The sequence below is a fragment of the Gymnoscopelus braueri genome, assembly GCF_963280865.1.
Source record: "Gymnoscopelus braueri genome assembly, chromosome: 21".
Lineage (NCBI taxonomy): Eukaryota > Metazoa > Chordata > Actinopteri > Myctophiformes > Myctophidae > Gymnoscopelus > Gymnoscopelus braueri.
In genome coordinates this window covers 13,954,726-13,970,563 of record NC_137623.1, presented here as the reverse complement: position 1 = coordinate 13,970,563, position 15,838 = coordinate 13,954,726, and the positions used below count along the sequence as shown (strand labels likewise).

The 15,838-nt window shown below is 40.2% G+C and overlaps 1 protein-coding gene across 2 annotated transcripts; it reads right to left on the bottom strand.

Annotated features, from left to right (window-relative positions):
• Positions 1-217: 217 nt before the first annotated feature.
• On the bottom strand, positions 218-14,946 carry ssr1 (signal sequence receptor, alpha). Of its 2 annotated transcripts, XM_080418137.1 has the most exons (10): positions 14,807-14,946; positions 11,456-11,598; positions 9,637-9,733; positions 9,434-9,537; positions 8,733-8,891; positions 6,949-7,025; positions 6,304-6,382; positions 5,575-5,668; positions 4,308-4,322; positions 218-3,124 (listed from the first exon to the last, which is right to left on the bottom strand). In XM_080418137.1, the coding sequence occupies exons 1-10, from the start codon at positions 14,874-14,876 to the stop codon at positions 3,057-3,059; spliced, it is 906 nt and encodes a 301-aa protein (XP_080274263.1). In that variant the 5' UTR covers positions 14,877-14,946; the 3' UTR covers positions 218-3,056. The 2 variants fall into 2 exon arrangements, with proteins under 2 accessions (XP_080274263.1, XP_080274264.1); XM_080418138.1 differs by lacking the exon at positions 4,308-4,322.
• Positions 14,947-15,838: the final 892 nt, after the last annotated feature.

The following is a 15,838-nucleotide window of genomic DNA, read 5'->3' as shown; positions in this document are numbered from 1 at the left end:
CTGAGATGTAGTGGAGTAGAAGTGAAAAGTACTGAAAATTGGAAATACTCCAGTAAAGTAAAAATACCTCAAAATTGTACTGAAATACAGTACTTAGGCCTACTGTGTGTAGTAAGTAGTGCGTTACTATAGTAGGCCTGTGATTTCAGACGCAATACTCTTGTAGAAACATGTCATACTATGTCATAGTTGAAAATAAACCGTCACAACACAGTCAGACAGGCCTACAGCAAATCACACTTTATTTCCAGCAGATTTTTATTGCAAATAAAACAAGCTTGTATCTATGATTCCGACAGCCCAAGACAACATTTTAGAGAAAATAAAAACTGCTCAATCTTTCTTGGTATCAAAGTGTAGCTCCCACTTTTTCAGTTTCTGTATGCATTGCAGTGCTGTTTAAGTCACGTCAACAACTAGCCTGGTAAACCCCTCCCTCCGGAAATCTCATTTGTATTTGATTTCAATCAAATGCAAATGAGATTTCCGGAGGGAGGGGGGGTTTACCAGGCTAGTCAACAACCACAGCTGTGGACAAAAGTTGTGTAACTGGCAGTTTCCAGTGGCAGCCATGTTTGTGCCACAAAACTGGGCTAAGCCTGAATTATACTTTGTACACTTGCAGATTGGCTATTTTAGGCACACGGCTCCATCATATGACAGACTGCAAAACTGTTTTAACCACCTTCTGACCTGGTGTCACCGTTTTAGGCATGTCATTATAGACAAATACTTTTTAAAATATCAAAAATAGCCGATCTTCAAGCTTGCAACACGTGAGCTTGAAGATCCGACTATTTTGGCTGCAACAATAGCTGGCACAGAAACAGCTTCCAACAAACACATCAGCGGTTTTTAAGATTAAAACAGGTCTTTCACTGAAAACTGCCCATTTGAACCAATGTCTATAGGTGGTGGGTTATATACACAGGACTTATGTTGGCCAATGGGCCTAAAACATGGGTCTCCCGTATGGCTTTGCAGTCTAACAACATTAAATCAACATTTAGACTGCAGAAATTTCAATCAATTGACAACGGCAACCCCTAGTGGTGAAGAAATTGAAGTACAGTATACAAAAACCCCATTTCAAAACGCCCCCGTTCTAAACACTCAGGAATAAATTAGCTCAGTTCAGCTTCTATCAGGCCAGTATTTACACCAGTCAGTGCATTCAGCCACATAAACACGGCTCTCATTACAAAACAAAACAAAACACTCAAAAAAACAAAATCAAATCTTCAATTCACAAACTGTAAATTATTGTTTTTAGGAAGTCCCTCAAGGCAGGGGGGAAAAAAACTTGAGACAAATTTGAAGTGATAAATGTTGGGAACAGGCACATTGAGGGCTAGAGAAGAGGAGAACATCCTATGATGTGTGCATTGTCCTTTCCTTCATCCAGGCCTCAGTGACAGAGGGGGGGGGGGGGGGGGGGGGGGAGGAGTGTTGCAGTGCATTTCAGACCATTACCCAAACTATCTCATCACCTCGTATATGTACCCACATTCACACATCTGACAGCGCCAGGCTTAGCTTAAGATCAAGGATGTAAACTCAACGTGAAGGTTAACTTGATTCATCATCAGATCTGTGGACTTGAGCGATGGAACAACAGAGACCGATTAAAAACGGTTTACATTAATGCGGTGTAATTGATATTTTCTGCAAAAAAAACGAAATGTTTGTTAAAGATATTTTGTATTCTGATAGTAATCGTTAATGTAGAGTGTTTGTTCAGTAACAGGGATATCCATGCGTCTCCAACTCTTCGGTAAACAGAAAATACAATTTCAGGTGGGTCACCAACTTCATGAATCAGGGGAGAGAACCCATTTATTGGCTTAATCATTTGTGTTCCAGTTCCAATTCTGTCTATTATTATTTTTCATCTCTCTCAACCCGACCTGAAGCTTATTTTTTGCTGGAGACGGGGAAACCTCCGTTACCCAATATACACTCGCAATGATCATCAGAATATAGCTCGTTGACACTTAATGTAACAAAAGAATATCACTTACACAACCTTTAATGTCCTCCTGATAATTGCTACCGAATGAAAACTATCACAATGTCAGCAGTTGTGTCACTAAGACTCCAGGGTGAAGTTGTCTTTAGATGATATCGACTTAGGAGGCTGGCCAGCCTGCCAGTACTCCAGTGCAACAGTAAATTGAAAGTCATGCATTTGTTTAAAAAAAAAATACATTTATTTAAATAAATCAAATAAAAAAAGACAGACGTCGGCTGACTAGACTCCTGGCCTGATTTGTACTTAATTGGCTATCTTGGGGGTGCCACACCAGCTCCCAGTCTACAAGCTCACAACACGCCATATAGTGAGCTTGGAGATAGTCCATCTATATCATTATGCGTGATACGATGCGCAACAAAGTATAAATCGGGCATCAGTCACTCACTAAAGACAACTTCATCTTACAATAACGTACACTAGGAAAAAAAAAAGAAAAAAAATCATGCAAGCTGCATCGGTTCCTGTTGCTGTCCATCCACCCATCATCCCGCCATCCTCCCCTCTTCTCCATCCCTCGTTCCCTAACCAGCCCCACCCCCAAAGCCAAGCCCCATCTCTTATATTCAAGTGAAATAATGCATTTCTCCATCACTCCCTCAGTTGACCGCATCACCACAATCCAAACAGAAGAGAGCAATTGTTCGAACAAAACATACGGTTTGTTGCGTGTTAAAACACATTTTCTCATTATCACAGATGTAGAGAACTCTTCACACAGAAACGTGTGAGAGTTATACTCAAACCGCTCAGTGCGCCGAACGGCGTCGAGAGCGAGCCGGGCTGCAAGGGTTGGCACGGTTCCAATGTCTCTCAGCAGAGTGGGCGGGGATAAAGGAGGACGGGGGGTGGAGTCAGTCCGGGGGGCCCCCACCCTCCCTTCTCCCGGGTACAGACGGGTGTAATAAAAGTTTTAGGCGCTATCGCTCGTTGTTGGTGGTGGTCGGACAGGTTGGTTGGTATGCGAGGGGCCCGGCAGTGAGCAGGGGGGCCCCTGCGGGGTGCCAACTAGGGCCCCCCCCCGCTACTCATCAGAGCCGGCTGAGCGCTTCTGGTTCCTCTTGCGGGGAGACCGTCCGGGGGACGCTTTATCTGCACGGCACAGAAAGGTCAGAGGTTAAAGGATATTCACACACACACACGCACGTCACGATTATAACATTTTAGTTGACGATTAATTGTCACTCAAATAATTGAGATTAACGATTTAATTGGAACATTATGAAAATAAATTACATTTCCATTTGGCTTCGTAAACGAAAGTTTCACAGGGCAGATTTGACGAATAACTTAAATATTTAATAACTTTATCCTTAAAAACCATTAATAGTGGAAATAGCCGATCTACAAGCTCAAAACGCATCGCGACGCGTTTTTGAATCGTCATAAGTGATTATGACGATTACGCAAAAATAATTGCGATTATCTCAAATAATTGCCATTAGGCGATGATGTAATAATTGTGACAGGACAACCAGATCACAAACCAGTGGTTCCCAACCTTTTCTGGATCAGGGCCCACCTGAAATGCTCCAACAAAAGCCATGATTTCCCCCCCTGTTTTTTTACATAATTGATTTTTATATTAATGTTAAAGTAATAAATAAAATCTTAGGATATAGCTATTAGGCCCCTAAATAATTGCCAAAAGACTCGCAGATCACACGTTGGGAATCTCTGTCACAAACTACATCCAGAAAAAAAAAAACATGCCAACTTCCCCTACATCTTGTTCCATCTTCATCATAATTATAGATAATGAATTGATCAGAATGACTATATTGATTTAACACTTTATTTAGATTCATATTGGACATTAACCTTCACTAGAAGAATCAATGAATGAATGAGAAGAAGAATGGCCATGAGCCATCAGAAAAGCGCTACGCAGAAGTACACACACACACACACACGAGAACTAAAATTGCCATCACACAGCTGTACTGGAGTCAGTTCACCTCTCAGCTTCAAACTTACAGCTAAAGCTGCATGATGTTAAAAAAACAAAATACCTAATAGTTTCAGGTGATTTTAGAGTGTAGATCGGCTATTTTTTTTAAATATATATGACCAACTATAGGGCTTAAATGGTTAAGATGAATTATTATTGAAAGGAATTAACAGTCAGTGTCAAGGTTGTTAACATCTAGTAAAAACCAAATGCAGAAGTGAGTTGCAGTTATTGCACAATATGACGCCACACAACTAATTATAGATTAGTGACTCCATCACAGCACTACAACACACACACACACAGCAAGCAACAAAACCTCACCTCGACGACTCTGCACTGAAGACGCAAAGAAAACACAGGTGGAAGGAGGGAGGGAGAGAAAAGAGAGAAGGAAACAGTGAGCCCCATGCAGAGGAACGTATTGAGTGAACGTTGATTCACACATAACCAGAGATGCAGCAAAACCACAGAGTCAGAACTTCTGAGGAGATTTCAGAAACAGAGATTCAGAACCAGAGACTCAGAACCAACACGGAGGTTAAGCAGCAGTCAGAGGACAGAAGAATGGAATGGTAGTGTTTAAGGTATACACCATCAATCTATTTTCATATTATGCATTTCTCAATATTGACTGACTATATTTTTCTCTCTTTTCTGATATGATGTAACAATGTCATCAAACACAAGTGGAATAGTTTGTAATGTAAAAACACTTCAACAAGTCTTTTACAACTCAAGAATTATGAGAAATGTTTATATACAAGTGTGTAATGTTTTTTATGAGAAATGTTTATATATAAGTGTGTAATGTTTTAAAATCACACATTTGTCACATTTGAATCCATTTTTAACTGTCTAATGATGCATCATTACACCCCTGACACATGCAGATAAACTCTCACACAAGTTAAACGAGTTAGTTTTTTGCCCCACCGTGAGTGCTGGTGGTTTGTTTTAACCATGCCCCCAACACGGTTTAAATAATTCAGAGCTGTGTGCTTAATGCTGAGCTGTTCTCTTTATCCTCATTAAGAATTAGAAGCAATTCTGCAGCCTACATTTGCAATTGTTTAGCTATTTTGTCATTCGTGTCTGCTTAAAAGGGAAGGGTGGGGCTGCCAAAACAGCAAAATAGCATATTTTATTCTCTCACCACATCTTCCTTGTAGCCGATGACTGAGTTATTACCGTCATAAAAGTAATGCAATCTAAATTCATAAAGTGAAACATTTAATAGTTACAGCAGAGGCTGAGACACATGAGAGCAAGTTAAAAAGAACAAAGGCAACACTTGTGCACAAAGGCAGCATCAAATGCAGCGTGCACGAGTGTGTGCATGCACACCTGCTTCGGCCTGCATGAAGTAAAAATGTGCCCAATCAGGCCCATGACCTAAACTTAATTTAACACCCATGAGCTACAGTATCTATCCATCTATATCCAGTATAGTATCTATCCATTTATATACAGTATAGTATCTATCCATTTATATAAAGTATAGTATCTATCCATTTATATACAGTAATACATTAAGCGTCTCCAGACTATAACATTTGCAGCTAGGTCTTCAGGTACAGAGAATACATACTGATCTGGTTGAGTGTCTCCTGAGGGATCCAGCTCATGTCCACGTCGCTGTGGCTGGAGGTTCCCATCTCCACCTTGGCAGCTGGACGCCTCCTCTGTGTACAACAAACAGCAGTGTTTAACTCAATTCAAACAAGTGCCGTTACCCTGAAGGGCTGCAACTAATGATCATTTGCACAGTTGATTAATCTGCAGATTATTTTAAAGTAAAGTACAAACCCAAAAAATCTTAAACTATCGCTGCCAAAAAACTTTTCATTTGATACTATGGAATGGATAAATGTACATTAACTCTTACCGAAACATGCGGCTGTGTGTTATTATTTTGACTTTCACGACACATTTCACTCATCTGTGTATTCATCATCGTCGTGAAATTACAAGGTTGTAATTGTTATACTAGTCTATCAACAAGGAAGTCATCTAGTGTACTTTAACGCCACATATGGATTATTGTTTAAACATTACTAGCCGACATTTATTTTAAAGTATTGTTATTATATTTGTATACATTTGTATTCGTTTCACTTAACCAACCCTATGATAGAGTTAGGTCTATGGAACTAAATGTTTACAACTTGAACGTCTGCAAAAAATGGCCAATCAACAAGCTCACAATGCGATTTTTGAAAAATAAAAAAAACATTTTAAAGAATCGCCTCGGGGTCTTAATGGGTTAAGTGATTGTGGTGTCAATGTACTGGTCAACATTTGGACGATGAAGTCGTACCTTTCTGGACTCCAGCAGCTGGTGAAGACCTACGACGACCAACAGGCTCAGTCCAGAGAGGAAGACGTACATGAAGATACTGCAGGAGAGGAGAAACATCTCAATACATCTACAGTACAAGATACTAGTGGAGAAAGATCTCAAACAGAGCATATCGTTGCTGTCAGACAGAAACCTCTCATCTCCATAGTTCAACTTTTTTGTAATTTAATGCCCTACATCGTCATACATACTGTGTCACACAAAAGTACCAAACATTGCCGATCTACAAGCTCACAACGCGTCGCAATGTGATGCGTTGGGAGCTTGTACTGTACATTGGCAATTTTTTTTAGTGTGTGAATTGGATCCATTGGAAAACAGTTTTTGGACATACAAGGTTTTCTACCCGACAGCAACGATGTTTAACATGGACAACATGAAGACACTAGAGGAGAGGAGAAAGATCTCAATACAATACAGCAAAAAAGAATAAGCGAAAATAGACGGTCAACAAGCTCACAACGGGTCTCGTCATCATGTTATGAACTTCTAGGTTGGCTATTTTCGCTAACATTTAAAGTTTTTTTTCAAATAACAAGTGTACAAATAATGTGTCAGAAGCTGGTGATAATGAACAGATCATTGATGTAGTTATTGACTTACGTCTCTCCGTCCAAACCGTCCTCCCGCTCTGTGACGGTCACTGTCTGGTTAAACACAGCGTCCTGGAACACGTTACCCTACACACACACACACACACACACACACACATTTACTTTGAACCCCTCTAGACCTAATATAAACCGGACACCTCAGCCACCTCAAGGCTCTCTACAACATGGACCGTTTTTCCCCCCCTCTACACCAAATCTCTCTCCAAAAATAGCCGATCTGCAAGCTCAAAACGTGTCACAATGTGACACGTTGTGAGCTTGTTGATCTGCTTTTTTTTTTGGCTACTGTTCCAATAGACTCGGGTCCCATTCCCAACCACTGTTCATTACAAAGAGGCACCGCTCTCTCCAATTCCAGGGTCAAATCTCATTAGTGCTGCTCCCTAAAGGTAGAGTATAGTGTAACAATGGGTTTTTTCCATTTAATTCAGCGATATTTGTTGTAAAACTAAGTATAAAGAGCTTAAGTAGTTACGGAGGAACACTCAAGCTGAAACGAGGGGTTACGTTGCTCTAATGATAACAGGCTAATTGATTCAGATAGTCTGACATCAATGGGGAAAGCGAATCTTTGTGATTAAAATATCATACGATGTTTAAATAAGTTCAAAAGTATAACATGATGGTAACGACTCATAAAGTTATCTGAATCCAGACAGACACCGATCAGATGTAAACTGTACATATTAGAAATTTACAGGATACGTCACTTAAGTTAAATTGATCGATGCACCCCTAGGGAAGAGACCCATATCCATTCAGCTGTAACATTACACTCTTAACCAGAACAACAATACAACGGCCCTGTTTAAACCTTAACATGAGTCTGGGTGTGAAAGCCTATTGAAAAACTAGGCTGGGTGTGGCAGTAGTTAGTCTATTGAAAATCTAGGACTTTTAAAAACGCACAGCTTTGCAGTCTTTACCTTAATGCGTGACTGTGATCAGAGGCAGACAAGATAAAAAGGTGTTTTTCCATTGGATTTTCGGCAGGAAAACCTTCAGGGAAAAACGACTGAATTTGAAAAATCTATGCTGTAGTCTGTAATACGCCCGCAGTCACAGTACTGCAGTCTACAACTCTCCTACAATAATAAAAACAATAAACAATCCAAGAGCTACATATCCTATAAGTTTGTCACTACGGTTGAACACCCCTCTGATCTCCACTTTGTTGTAGTGGAAGGCACAGCTGAACTAATGAACTAAAGATTATTCTCCTGTAATAGGCCATGCGTTTCCATCTTAATGCAGGCTTACAGTATATGTGCCTATGTTGTAGTTTTATATGTAGCCTATGTATGCTACAATACAATTGAAATATAATGTTATCATCATTTCTACATCATTGTCCATGCTCTTTTAACCAATTTCAACCTGGCGTCCTGATTTTGGGCAAAAACCTTAAATATTGAAAGATTTTTATAAATATAAAAAAATAGTGTAGATCTGCCATTTTTTAAGTGAATAAATAAAGTATTAAATCATTATGTATACGGCCTGTTTTGGCCATACTTTATTTTGATTATTAACAATAGTCATTGTCAGTCATTTCTTCGGATATTTCAGTAATAGGCTTTGTATATTCAAGTCATTTGTCACAATTATTTGTTCACAAAGCCTAAAAAGGCAACGGTTTGCCTTTTAGGTTTTGTGAACAAAACATTTTTGTTCACATTTTTATTAATGTGTTCCAATGCTCAATGCTAAAAACACCTGAATTCATTCATCGCAATTATTTGCATGACACTTAATCATGACAGCCCTACTTACATTGCCGTCCTTGTAGTTGAGGTTGATCACCAGTCCAAAGGGCCGTCCTCCCATTGGCTCTGCTGGGATGAAGGAGTACTCAAAGGTGGCCTGTCTAAGTGCAGGAACCACAATTCCCAGTGGCAGGGCCGTGAAGTTCTGGATGTAGAACTGGAAGTCCTGAACACAAACACAAGGCGACAGATGAGAGGGCTGAACATTCAAAATGGGGACAGGGAGCGAGAGAGAGACCACACACACTATCCGGCCCACTAGTGGTTCAAACCATTTTTTATTCATTTGAGCGAAACATGAATAAAGATTTAAATATTGTTGTAGCAGAAAATTCCCTGCACATGAAAACAGCACCCCCAGGGTGCAGTTTATGAAATGAATTTTCCTGAAAATATGCTCAGCATCTGTCCAAGTTGGGTTTGGATGTGCGTGTTCCTTTTCCTCATCGGTTACAAACGTGTTTGTGCAAGGAGTACAAGCAGACAAAACACAAATATTACGTGGCGATCAAGCAACAACATTTTAATTCAGAGGTAGATTTTTTTTACCTCCAATTAAGTCATTAACCTGTATGAATGAGTCATCAACTACAGTATGTGAATAGTTGATGCGAAATATTTGCAGACACATTTTGGGATGTTTTATTCAACAAGCTCCGTGTGTAAAGAAATTACTAAATTAATACGAATAATCAAATGTGATGGTACCTGAGGGTAACGGAACGACGCATCCAGAGACTCCACCACAAAGTTCTCTGATCCCTTGTTGGTGAAACCCATCAGGAACTTCACCACTTCGTTGGCAGGGAAGTCTGCAAACACACACACACAGAGATAAATAATTGAGTGACTCTCATGACTAGGAATCTGTGTGTGCGCACGTGTGTGTGTGTGTGTGTGTGTAGCATTACCATCTCCTTTGACAAACAAGATGGTGGTCTCAGCGTTGGGCGAGGCCTTCATTTCGCCAGTTAAAGCTTCCTCCTCTTCTTCCTCTTTTTCTTCCGTCTAGAAACACACACGCAAACACACACATTACCCATCTGGTACAGCGGCTGATCAATTGGCAAAGGCCCAAGGGAGGAATTTCATGGAGCTCATGGTCACCTTGCCCTTTCAGTTTGGCAAAACATGTTGTGCCCAGTAGCATCAAGGTAGTGGCCTTGATGCGATGCGACGCGTTGTGAGCTTGTAGAACGGCTATTTTCAAATATCCTATGTATAAAATAGGGCTAAAGTGGTTAACACATTAACCGCCAAGAACGTAGTCCTACGGTCCGTTAAATCCAACTGTTAAGCGCCGAGACCGTAGCCCTACGGTCCACGGTCTTTTCGCGCTATTCACTTCCGGGGTCACTTCCGGATTTTTTTTGATCCACTTCCGTTTCCGGTTTGATGACCGGAAATAGAATTATTTGGGATCCGGTTTTGACGATCACGTCTGCTCTCGTTCTACAGACGAAACTGAAACTCAATTCTCTTCCTGTAGTTTTTTCTCCTCGCATTTCACTGTTTAACGTAATCCGCTCTAACTACAACATGGATACCCCGTTTGACACGTGGTCTTCACTGGGAGATACAGTGGGATGTCGCGGATGTAAACAGACCTTGTACGGCTCAATCTTAAGGATTTTAACAAGATCTATGGCGACATGAAAAAAACTAAAAAACAACAAAAACACCTTGGCACTGGTGAGTACATTATGAGATTAACCTCTGGCGGTCGATGTGTTAATGTATGTTTTAAAATGTATATCTGCAAAGTAACTAAAGTTTTCAAATTTGTAGTGGAGTAAAAGTACAATATTTGCCTCCGAGATGTAGTGGAGTAGAAGTAAAAGTACAGACAATTGGAAATTAAGTACTGTACTACTGTGTAAATGTACTTAGTTACTTTACACCACTGATTTCCTGTCAATACGATTTTTGAAGAACACAAACGACATTGAGGTTTGTGCCATAAGGTTTGTGTATATTGTTTCAATATGTGAACAATGGAGATAGCATGAACCAACGCAGGGGATTGCATGGAGGCCAAGGCCTCACTTAGGCCCATTTTGTGACATAATTTCATTTTGAATGAATCATCCTTAACTACATGAGCCCCATCGTACATCATAACAGATGAATATTCAGCATGAAAAGACAGCATTCTGTGAACATACATATCTACAAGCTCACAACGTGTCGCATTGTGAGCATGCAGGTCGGCTATTTTCAAATAGATTTGGTGTAGGGAAAAAGGGAGGGGACCAAATACAGACCCCAAGGGAACCATGGTGGGGTGGGCATTAATGTGGACATTAACATTTTAAAAGTAGTCATAAAACAACCAATATAGACTGAAGTAAATAATGCGGGTCATGTTTGCATGTTTGGAATTGGAACAGCTGAAATCAATAATATATCAGTATTCCGATATTAACCTGCGGGCCGCATTAAGTGAAGGTGGGGGCTGCATGTGGCCCCCGGGCCGCCAGTTGTCCATGTATGGGTTAAGTGGTCAAACTATTCATTTCAGAGGAAATCATTGTATTATTTGAAGGCCTTGCTGGCCTGGTATTTTTGGACTCAGTGCCCTCAAATAACTGAATAGAGAAAAAACAACAACAACAAAGGCCCAGTGTCCTTCCCCCCAATATAAGGAAATGCCAGGCCTAAGTAGAGCACTACCCTTGCTAGGTCATCAACTGCTCTCTCTCTCTCTCTCTCTCTCTCTCTTGTTCTCACCATTTCCGTATTCTCGTCATCTTCTACTTCGGCCTCGTCATCCTCGTCATCTTCAGAGGTCACGTCCTCCACGTCCAGCACGTCTTCCTCCACAGCCTCAGCCTCCTCATCCTCAGTGGGGTCCTGAGCAGACACCACAGGGCCTAAAGGACCACCCGACATGTTCAGAGTACAGTGAGGAGGGAGAGAAAGAGGCCATGACCACACTAACCAGCACATTCAGAAGTTCAGAACACATTCATTCTGGACAGCATGGTTTAGATTAGTCCCTTATTAACCCTTAACCCATTAAGACCTAGCCTCGATCTCCAGGCTTTTATTGCTTAGTTTTGCTAAAAAATAAAAGCCTGGCCCAACCATAGCCTGTACTGTACTGGGTATGAGGAAGTGTTTCATTTCCCAACCAACCAGAGTGCAGTGGGCGTCGCTCGTAATGTTGTGTTAACGGGGCGGGGGTTGACGGACAGATCGGTGAACCAATGGGATCAGCCGCAATCTCTCGCCGGCTCTATACACGAAATCAGGAGCGTTGGGGCAGACTAATTAAGACCTGAAGCCGATTCTACAAATGTCTTCTAAATCCCAACAGTATTCTGAAAAAACCTATGTTCCTATATCAGTGGTGCTCAAAAATGTTCATGTCAAGGACCCCCAAAATTATATGCATTTGGCCGCCGACCCCCATCTCAAAATATTTTGTTCCAGGGACCCCCAGAAGCAAAGATTTGAGTAAAAAAAAAATCGCTTTCAAACAATATATATTCAAAGATTTGCACACATTTTCACGATTTTTCAAAAATAGCAGATCTACAAGCTCGTAGCGCGGCACTCGGTGCCGCGCTTTGAGCTTGTATAGAGCATCGCAGTTCCCGCCCCTTCCGGGTTCCACTGCAAAATACTCAATGCATTTTTCCCATTGACATTTCCAAAAATATATTATATCAATTAATTTAAGCATAGAATCAAGCCATCCAGGGTCCTGGTGAATCATGACCATAAAACGTTTGATTCTGTGAAAACTTTTTTGAAAACGGCAAAACAAAGGGTATTTATTAAATATAGTATATCATATAATTAAATATAAAATTAATAAATAAAATCACAGAAAAAAATGTTTCATGGTCATGATTCACCAGGACCCTGGATGGCTTGATTCTAGGCTTAAATTAATTGATATAAATATTTTTTGGAAATGTCAATGGGAAAAATGCATTGAGTATTTCGAAGTGGAACCAGGAAGTGGGCGGGAACTGCGATGCTCTATATCTGCTATTTTTGAATAGCCAAAGTGTAAAATAATGCTTTTTAGCTCAAATAAAAAAGTGACACAGATGCGTTCCAAGTCTCAACGGGTTAACCCATTAAAATCAGGAAAGCATCCGTGTGATTTTAGATTTGATCTATCTATCTATCTATATCAAAATGTGTTTTTCAAAAGAACTTTTAGGATTCAGAACCGTGGCTTTGAACAGTGGCTCTCAAAAAATAGCAGATATACAAGCTCACAGCCGCGCTGCAAGCTTGTACATCTGCTATTTTTAAAAAGATCTTGAAAGTGTTTGAAAAAACGAATGAATGGTGTTGAATTTCTTAACACAAATCTTCTCTTCTGAGGGTCTCCCTGGCACAAAACATGCTCAGATGGGGGGGGGGGTTGAAAACTACTGATTTAGAAGGCATTTGTAGAATCAGCCTCAGGTCAAAATGGGTTAATATAACAAAATGCAATTAATTGAGGACATTTTCGTCCTTTGAGTATGTGTGCAGGATTGTCCATTTGACTGGATGGAACTCCTCAATGCGCCTCTGCACTGAACATGTAGAAGTACAAGTGGGGGAGAGGACCAAGTATAGAGCCCTAGGCAATATATATATATACACATTATGTGGTTAAAACCTTGAAAAACCCAGTAGTCATTTACCTGTGTACATATTGGAGAGATTAACAAGCAAAGCTGCAACCACAGCTCACAATACACAAGTATGCCCAGATTTAAACAACTGCTCGCTCCAACTACGATCTCATTATATGGTTGTTTTGTAGTTAAAAGAGTTTGGACCAACACAGCTGTGGTTAGGTGTAATTCCCACTGTGGATAGTCATGCTAGATACTATGCAATCATGGAGTGCTGTAGAAAACCAGCCCTGCAAACTACAAATGTACTGACACAGGAACCAATCTCTCTATGATGACAGCTAGTGGTTGTTTATATCTTAAACGTGCAATCCGTAAATGTCATGTCCTGACTATTGGGGACGTTTAAAGAGATTGATTTGATGCATTATTATTAATCTCACTTCACAGCGTTGAACTATACAATAAATAATTCTGAATCATTCCATAATTTAAACTGGAATTCATCCATGTTGGCCTACACTCATTGATAGTCTGTGTTGCAGAGTTCACCTGAGAGCACCATTGTCGGCTGATGCTTTCAAAAATGGACTAAAAACATTCCTTTTTAACAAAGCGTTTTCTGAATTATTCTTTGTCTTTGCCCTGTTTTTAATGTTTAGTTTATCCTAGTAGGGTCCCATGTAATTGTTTGTTTGATTGCCTATGCTGATTTTTATGCCATGTTTTTAAACCCTGTAGCACTTTGAGATTGGCAAGAATGCATAATAAATTAAATGTGTTATTATTATTAACGCGCTTTTGGTTAAATCGGACTATTAAAACTGAAAGTGTCATTAACAAACTAATTTTAATTAGCTATTAAGTTGTGAAGAGGTATAGCATGACATGCTAACTGCTAGCCTCCTGCTAACACACAGGGAGTAAAGGACACGTCAGTGCAACAGATCACAGCAAAGTGTTGCTTTCATCAAACAAACAAATGGAACACTTTTTTTTATAATTTATATTTTGTATATAAACCATCATAAACAGACTGAGCACGTCTTCCATAAGCCAACATTAGCAGCTTGTCAGTTTTAGCACATGTCAAATGCGTACAGAGAATGGCCTTATCCTCACTGTTTTACACCGAAAAAGAGGACCTATCGAAATCTGTGACTACAGGGGGCGGTAAATAATGGTCGGCACGTTCTTCCACAAAAGTCACACAATTCGATGGGTAGCCGGTGACGACGTAACAAGTCTTATCAGAACGATACACAGGTCCCTTGTCACACCATAACTGTGGACCTATCGGAATCTGTGACTCCAGGGGTCGGGCAACCACGGTAGGACACCGACCGCAGCGCACCTGAGACACGGTTTCCGATAGGTTGCCAGTGGCGTTGTAACACCTTTTTTAGCAGTAGCTTAGCGGAGGAACCGCTTCCTTGTCTGACACTGTGTTTATTGTCATTTATTATAATGATAACTATAATTATTATGGTCTTACCGTTGATGAGAACGCTGGCGGGGAACGCCAGTAACACCAGCAGCAGTAGTTTAGGCACAAATGTCATCATTTTGTAGGTTTAAAATCAGTGCGCGTGCATTCAGTTGTCGGTCAGTGCGGTACCGCCGCTGCTACTCCGTTTCTCTTTTAGTCGCGCCTGTGTTGCCATATCCATGAAAACAAGCCCAAAAGAAGCGTAGGCCACATGAGCACTCTAGAGTTAGAGTGCTCTGTACTGTAGAGTCTAACCTACAGTACATTGGCTATTTGAAAATTAAATAGCCGATCTACAAGCTCACAATGCTGTGAGCTTGTAGGTCTGCTATTTTCAAAGAAAACTCTTGGAAAAAAGTGAACATTTTGGTCCAAAATGTTCACTTTTATTTTATATTCCAATTTTTTTTGAATATTTTCTAATCCACAAAATCATGTATGGGGGGGGAGGGTCTGAGTCTGGTACAAAATATTTACAGAAGTTTGGGTCTACAAATATATATACATTTGAGATTTGACATGAAATGTTTTAGAACCACTGGTTTAAACAACACTAGGAAACGAGCCCAAAAAAAAAACAATGCCAAAGTCGCTTATAATAAGCGGACATGGCAACACTGACTCTCGCACATGCGCAGAAGAACGGCACAAATCGGAACCGTTAGGACCAGGTCGCGCTGTGATTGGCTACTCAATAATGTCCAACTCCACCACTCAGTACATTCCACCCTATGGTTCCACCCTAAGAGCCAATAACAGTGGTGGAAAAAATACTCAATTTTTTTGAGTAAAAGTATCATTACAGCAAAATTACTCTGTTACAGATGAAAGTCCGGAATTAATTTACTTAAGTAAAAGTATAAAGGTATTGGTATCAAAATGTACTTAAATTAGTAGAAAGTACTCATTTGTGCAGAATGTCCCATTTCACATTGGCTATTTTCTTTTTATAAAAATGTATATATGGCTGAAGTGGGTAATGTATGTTTTGTAATAATAATCAGAATCTACAAAGTAACTAGTAACTAAAGTTTTAAA